This window comes from Antrostomus carolinensis, unplaced genomic scaffold, assembly GCF_000700745.2.
Source record: "Antrostomus carolinensis isolate BGI_N321 unplaced genomic scaffold, ASM70074v2 scaffold12393, whole genome shotgun sequence".
In the NCBI taxonomy this organism is placed as follows: domain Eukaryota; kingdom Metazoa; phylum Chordata; class Aves; order Caprimulgiformes; family Caprimulgidae; genus Antrostomus; species Antrostomus carolinensis.
In genome coordinates this window covers 10,841-18,594 of record NW_010307299.1, presented here as the reverse complement: position 1 = coordinate 18,594, position 7,754 = coordinate 10,841, and the positions used below count along the sequence as shown (strand labels likewise).

The following is a 7,754-nucleotide window of genomic DNA, read 5'->3' as shown; positions in this document are numbered from 1 at the left end:
TGGCACATGCAAACATGTTTATTCCAGCACAGAAATATCTACCTGCCCAGATTTAGTACTTTAAAATAATTAATACAGTTTAACACTGTTAATACAGTGCCTGTAAAAGGAATTGAGGAAAAAAAGAGGAATATTTGTGCAGGTAAAGCTTGTTGATGGAAGAGGCACTCACACTGGGAGGGTTGTGGATCTAGAGAAAGCAATCCTATACGAGTGAGCCCTTAGGCTGGGAAATGGAATATTTAAAATTGGTGTGGGGAAAAGAGGAAAAAAAAAAAAAAGAAGCTGAAGAAAATTCCCCTGAGAAGAATCCTGCAGCAGATCGAGTGTAACGAAGTTACGTCAGCTCAGGAGTTACCATCTCCCAGCTGAGCCGCCGGAGCTGTCTGTGTGTATTTTACCTGTCCAGCATGAAGCAAAATGGGTTTGCTCAGTGAAAGATACTGTGCTCAGAGGCAAGATCATTCCCTTGCTTGTGCTCTGTGTTTCCTCCTTCCGACTCCAGCGAATCAAAGCCATTGTTCCAGAGAGCAGAATGGGTTTGACGTGATGAATATTCATCCACTCGCTCCCTCCAATCTCTTTCCTCTTTCACCATGGGAAGAGCTGGAGTGGATAGACATTTCTTGGCTCGCAGAGTAATGGATAAAGGTCTTGTCAGCAACTGACTTTTTGCTAATCCTTTTTATTATAGGGAGGATGTTGTAGCTGGACTCCACTCTCTGAACTAAAACTTTTTAGTATGCTTTAACTTTAAGGTAGGAATTTCAGATCAGTGCTACACAAGCACAGCTGACCGCTATCAGTCGTCCCAGTAGGAACTCGTATGAATTCTGAGGTGCGTACCCAACCCTGAGGAGTTTTGAAACCGACTGCAAAGATTTGATATCTGCATCCTGCAGCATCCCAAAGAGCTCCAGAGCTACTCGCACAAAGCTCCTGCCCTCTCAGGGCTCTGATGAACATCACAGATTTCCCCTAACTCGCCTCTTCTGTAAAGCTTGCAGGAAATTGCAATCCTGATAAGTTAGGCAAGTAGCAAGTCCTGTCCATTGTTCCTTATTGTTTGAGGATTGTTTACATCCCCTTTTTGGTTATCCCATCTCCCTGACTCTTCTCTGACCTTGCCTACTTGTTTCATCCATTGTGTGTGACTTTTGTTGTTGTTTAGGTCGTGAAATCTTAGGGACAGTTGTTAGTGAACACTGGGATTGTACAGCCCTTAGCACACTGGATCTCATCTCTGTATTTTCATAGAATCATAGAATCAGAGAATGGTTTGGATTGGAAGGGACCTTAAAGATCATCCAGTTCCAACCCCCCTGCCATCAGCAGGGACACCTTCCACTAGACCAGGTTGCTCAAAGCCTCATCCAGCCTGGCCTTCAACACTTCCAAGGAGGGGGCATCCACAACTTCCTTGGGCAACCTGTTCCAGTGTCTGACCACCCTCACAGTGAAGAACTTCTTCCTAATATCTAATCTAAACCTCCCCTCTTTCAGCTTAAACCCTTAATTTTTTTTATTTTGTTCATTTATTCTACCTAAATTATATTAAAACCACCCTTTAAGCACGGTATTAAGTGCTCTCTCCCACTGTGGACTTGGGAGCAAAGTAATGCAGCTTTGCAGATTCAATATCATCTGCTTGTAATTTTTTATGTCACACTTCCATAAATATTTCTTAAAATAGCAGGATACTTCTGAAAACATCAAGCCCATCCTGAAAACTGGTCCTTTCTTCCCAGACTTGGATCTTGATCCTGAAAAGTAGTTCAGAGTTGGATTAAATTTGCAAATTAATTTAGGATTAATTTAGGTTGGCGTGAGTGGACCCCATTTGGTGGGCAGGGCATGCTGGCCCCGTGTCACCTTGCTCAGGAAATCTGCAGCATGATTGTAGTTATTTTCAGAGGAGCACAGAGCATCTAATAGTCTCTTCCACTTGCACAGAGATAACTGCTGATGTTCACCTCCAAACGCAGCGTTCTCACTGACAAGTGCATCTGAGGCCAAGTGAATCTAAGAACGATGCTCTCCTCGCTGGGAAACATGTGCGAGAGGCATTGGGAAAACCAAGGAAATATTTACACTGGGAGGGGACTGTTTACAGTGCAGTTCAAACAGTTGATGTTATTTAGAGCAGCCAGTGCTATGTAATATTTTGCTTTTGCTCTTCTCATGAGGGTCAGGCATAAGGAAAGGATCAAATAGGGCTAGTAGGGCTGTCCTTGGACGGGACAGAGGATCTAACAGCTGCAGTCAGGATAGGTGGTGAGAAGAATAAGCAACTGTGATTCAGTCTCGTGGTTGAAGTCAAGGTCAGGGTGGACTCTGGGGTAGTTGGAGTGTGGGGACCGATGTTTGTTGGAGATTTTGGCCCCGTTAGCTGATGTTTGGATGGTCTCTGAAGCCCATGTGTGCTGCAGCGTGACGGGTTGTCAGTAATGCAAAAGTATAATTTAAAAAATTTGGAAGTCTTTTTTTGTGCTGGGAGAAGGGAATACAACTGAGGTACTGATGTCATGATGTTCTGTGTGGCTGTTGAGCTGGGAATTTGTGTTCAAACTGCTTCGTGTTACAGTATCTTCCCCAGCATGCTTTGTAGGTATACCACATATTGTTTTAATTTAAAACCAGCCTGTCTCTCTTGTTCTGTTTTTAGCATGGCTGACAAGAACAGCACCCTGAAATGCACGTTCTCTGCTCCTGGCCACAGCACCACTCTACTGCAGGGACTGGCCTCGCTCCGAGCTCAGGCTCAGCTGCTTGATGTCATCCTCACTATAAATAATGAAGTGTTTCAGGTTCATAAAGTTGTCTTGGCTGCCTGCAGTGACTATTTCAGGTGAGAATCCAATAGGGAAGCAGGCATTTTTACCTTTCCCATTGGTTTTCTGTTTCCCCATCCTCCCTCACCCCAACCTCCCCACCACACCCCAAAATCACACCCACACATGACCCTTTGCAGGTATGGTTTGGCCCACGGTTGTTAGTGGGATTACCTGCAGGCATGTAGAGGCTCGGAGTCAGCCCCTCTGCATGCAGATCAGGTTTGTTTGACTACAGCCCCTGGGCCAAGATGCAAGTTCAAGCCCAGGTCTTGAACCCACCTTGGCAGCTTTTGCCCTGGAGCTGCTTGAGCTGCCTGGGAAGTGGCAGTGAGGGCTCTGAAATGAGTCATCCCGTGGAACGGATGGTGCCCGTTGTAAATACACTCATGTTATCTTTAAATACCACTGATCTGTCTGTAGTGCTCACTGTTCACAGGCTGAAGGGGATGAAGCATTTTTTTGTCTGTGCATTCCCCAGATCCCTGAGAGATAGAGGAGAATTGTCCCATCTTGTGTGGGTAGAAAACTGAAGCACGGAGATGTGTTTTCTCAGCCAAATTAATGCAGAGCGAGCCCGTTGCAGAGCTGGAAATTCAGTCTTAAGCAAAAATATGTATTCATAGAATCTTAGAATGGTTGGAAGGGACCTTAAAGATCATCCATCTCACCTCTGTCACTCTTTTGTAATGGTTCTCTTACTTTGAGTTAGGGATATTTTCTGGCAGCACCAGCAGCAGCATCGTGTGAGGAGCATGCTGGAGGCAACGGGTATAGGGAAGGTGAAAACAGCAGAGATCTCGACCTGGGTGTTGTCCTGGACTGCAGGTCACAGCAAGCAAAGGATGGAGAAGGGCTGTTCAACAGGGTTTGCAGTCCCTTGATGTGTAGGTTCCTTCCTGACCCGAGCAGACTGCTTTGCTGAGCAGGTCACCAAGAACAAGGGTCTTCAGTGTCCCGTGGGATATCTCTTGCATCCCTTCACCCATTTCTTCAGCTGTTCTAATGATGTCTGTCTTACATACACACATATTTTCTAAGCTATTCCCTTCTCTCTCATTTTGGTAACATAAACCTTCCAAGCTTATCACTCTCCCTAACAGGCATGCAATTAACGATGGAGCTGATCTCCCACCAAATGCTAATAGCACTATTTGTATTCATAAATGCTGTATGCAGTGCCACTGCTAGTGTGTTTTCACTGTCGAAATATAATTGCTGAGTAGGTTTCTTGTTATAACTTCTGTGGTGCTAAGGCAGGTTGTCCTGGGGAACAATGGCTTTGAATAATCTAGCTTTTTGAAAATACTGTTTTTATGCAGAAGGGAGGAGGGGGGAAAAGAGTGAAATTGAGGCATTTATATAATCAGCATTTTAAAACCGTAACACTTTTTTTTTTTTTAAAAGGAATTGCATTCTATTTGATGATTTGTCTTCATCATGGCAACAATAATGCTTTGCTTTTCTTTCCTTCCCCACGTTCAGCTCTGTGTGGCTAAGGCAGGAGCACACATGTGTCTGCATATCCTCCGGGGTGAGGGATCAGGGCAACGTGCTGTTCTGGGACACGGGATATGCAGGGGGATTTCAGCAGAATGCTCTCATCTGCTAGATGGACAAATAATTGCAAACAGTGTTCCTGGTCACTGGGTTACAGAAGGCTGATTTCATATGCAGATATTTCCTTATTGAAGTCATTTAGGATTTCTTAGGTTGATGCTGGATGGCTGCAGGTTTTTTTTTTTTTTTAGCCTGGTTTGGACAGGAAACTTGGAACTCCTGTCTTCTGACAGCATTGCCAAGATATTCCTTTATTCCTGTGTTGATACAGAAGAAGAGGGTCTGTTCAGCATTTTTTTCTGACTAACTTGCACCTTAGAGTCACTGCAGCTTCTGAAGGCAGCTCTGATGACACTGTGCCTTCACTATGAATTTGCCTTTCTGATGGAAAAGAGTAGGTTATCGATGGTGGAGGGGGAAAAAAAAACCCAAACAAACAACAAAATGTGTAGGCAGCTGCCAGCAGTTTGAAAGGTCTTTGGTATGATGGTCTGTAGCCTTGCTATGATGTGAACACTGAAACCATGTCACCATTCTTCCAGCAACCTGCTTTGACTTTGGCTTTCCCAGAACTGCTCTGCTACTGCTTGTTGAATTCTACACAGAGCACAAAACCTTTGCCCCTGAGCTATCTGTATATAACAAAAATCGCTGAAATTTAATGTAAATGTGAAAAAAAAAAACAAAAAAACCAAACCAAACCAAAAAAACCCAACAAAAACCCCCCCAAAAAACCAAACAAACCTCAAATGTGCAGTTCTGTCCCCATCCTGCCCACAGGCCCCTAGCTGGGAAATGCAGCAGGGCTCTAGGAGAGCGCTTTACGAGATGTCTGTGCGCAGTCCTTGGCGTGGTGTGTGCTTCCTGTGGAATTTAGAAACCTCCCAAGGAGGTGATCTAGGGCCTAATCTCTGCCTGGCCTGGTCAACTGATGTGCTTGCAGCTGTGGAGCAAAATCTTTTCTCCTTGTTGTTGTTGTTGTTGTTTTTTAATTGCCTGTTAGCCCCCTGCCGTCCTACTGCAACATGACAGACGTTTTCCAAAGTGGCTGCAACTCCTCTTCTCTGAAGGCATTAAGAATGAACTTTGGAGGGGAGGGTTGTGTTGTCATTACCAAAGCTGTTCAGAAGATGTGTTGCATCTGTGATATTTAAGCCATTTCAATATAATGAGCTAACTGAAAGCTTTGCCTAAATCCATGCAAGCTCAGAGGATCACAAACCTCCCAAACACCGGTGTCTTCTGAAGCGTATTCCTTTTTGTGCTCACAAATCCTCCACGCTTGGACTCTTCAGGGTCCAGTCACCAATCTCTGCTGGTGCAGACCCCATTGTCACCTTTGGTCGTTGAATATCATAAATTCATGGTGTCCAGTGTACTAAACTCCCTGCTCTGGTAACTCTACCTACTTCTTAGAGCTTTGTCCTGTGCTTCACTCTTATTTATGCTGCCAGTAGGACTGAAGAAGTTAACTTGCTGATAGCTGAGTATTACTTCTTAGCATGCTGTTCATGCAAGCTTTATGTAAGTAACTGCATTCTCTAATTTCTCCTGGCTTTTAGAGGTTTAGCCTTGATTTATTCTCCCCCATCCTCCCTAAGAGAATCAGTATGTCTAAAAAATAATTAAATAGAGAAATCCAAAGTGATACATAATTTTACATGTATTTAAATGGGGGAATATTTTTGTCTGTGTGTTTTTTGACCTCCAGGGCAATGTTCACGGGTGGGATGAGAGAAGCCAGCCAAGATGTGATCGAACTGAAAGGTGTATCTGCGAAAGGGCTGAAGCACATCATAGACTTTGCGTACAGCGCCGAAGTGACTCTTGATCTTGACTGTATTCAGGATGTGCTGGGAGCTGCTGTCTTCCTCCAGATGGTGCCTGTCGTGGAGCTCTGCGAAGAATTTCTGAAGTCTGCCATGAGTGTAGAAACGTGTCTCAATATCGGGCAGATGGCCACCACCTTTAGCCTCGCATCCCTGAAGGAATCAGTAGATGCATTCACTTTTAGGCATTTCCTCCAGATCTCTGAGGAAGAGGATTTCCTCCACCTGCCCCTGGAGCGCCTTGTTTTCTTCTTGCAGAGCAATAAACTGAAAAGCTGCAGTGAAATCGATCTCTTCCGTGCTGCCGTCCGCTGGCTGCAATATGACCCAACCCGTCGTGCCAACGCCAGCCAGGTCCTCTGCCACATCCGCTTCCCGCTGATGAAGTCCTCAGAGCTGGTGGACAGCGTCCAAACCTTGGACATCATGGTGGAGGATGTCTTGTGCCGACAATATTTGTTGGAGGCTTTCAATTACCAGATCCTGCCTTTTCGGCAGCACGAGATGCAGTCTCCTCGGACCACCATCCGCTCGGATGTCCTGTCCCTCATCACTTTTGGTGGCACTCCCTACACCGATAACGACCGCACTGTGAGCTGCAAAGTCTACTACCTGCCGGATGCCAGCGTGCGCCAGTTTAAGGAGCTGACGGAAATGGAGGTGGGCAGCAGCCACTCCTGCGTGGCCGTGCTCGACAACTTTGTCTACATAGTAGGAGGCCAACACCTGCAGTACCGCAGTGGGGAGGGAGCTGTGGATATCTGCTACCGTTACGATCCACACCTGAACCAGTGGCTACGCATCCAGGCCATGCAGGAGAGCAGGATCCAGTTCCAACTCAACGTTCTCCATGGCATGGTGTATGCCACCGGTGGGAGGAACCGCTCGGGGAGCTTGGCCTCTGTAGAGAAGTATTGCCCTAAAAATAACGAGTGGACTTACGTGTGCTCCCTGAAACGCAGGACGTGGGGCCACGCTGGAGCGACGGTAGGAGACAAATTGTACATATCAGGTGGGTATGGTATTTCAGTGGAAGACAAAAAAGCCTTGCATTGTTACGACCCCATCGTGGATCAGTGGGAATTTAAAACCCCAATGAATGAACCCAGAGTTCTTCATGCCATGGTGAGTGCAAATAATCGGATTTACGCTCTGGGAGGTCGTATGGACCACGTTGACCGTTGTTTTGATGTTTTGGCTGTGGAATATTACGTGCCTGAAACAGACCAATGGACAACGGTGAGCCCAATGCGTGCGGGTCAGTCGGAAGCTGGCTGTTGTTTATTAGAAAAAAAGATTTATATCGTAGGAGGGTACAATTGGCATCTGAACAACGTGACGAGCATTGTGCAGGTGTATAACACAGAAACTGATGAGTGGGAAAGGGACCTACATTTTCCAGAGTCTTTTGCTGGGATAGCATGTGCTCCTGTTATATTACCCCAGGTAACGACCCAGAGATGACTGTGTCGTCAGCCCCGTGACGTCGCCTGGTGTTGCATGTTATCAGGATGCTGTGGTGTTTCTTTGTTGT

The 7,754-nt window shown here is 45.8% G+C and overlaps 1 protein-coding gene across 1 annotated transcript; it reads left to right on the top strand.

Moving 5' to 3' along the window:
* Positions 1-573: 573 nt before the first annotated feature.
* On the top strand, positions 574-7,684 carry KLHL26 (kelch like family member 26). The gene is made up of 3 exons (XM_010165384.2): positions 574-638; positions 2,666-2,848; positions 6,103-7,684. Exons 2-3 carry the CDS (start codon positions 2,667-2,669, stop codon positions 7,682-7,684), a joined length of 1,764 nt encoding a protein of 587 aa, XP_010163686.1. The 5' UTR covers positions 574-638; position 2,666.
* Positions 7,685-7,754: the final 70 nt, after the last annotated feature.

Bases quoted from the DNA above. Each gene is read 5' to 3' on its own strand.
- KLHL26 (XM_010165384.2), top strand. From the start codon at position 2,667: ATGGCTGACAAGAACAGCACCCTGAAATGCACGTTCTCTGCTCCTGGC. The intron at 2,849-6,102 runs GTGAGAATCCAA...TTTGACCTCCAG, and splicing joins GCCTGCAGTGACTATTTCAG to GGCAATGTTCACGGGTGGGA.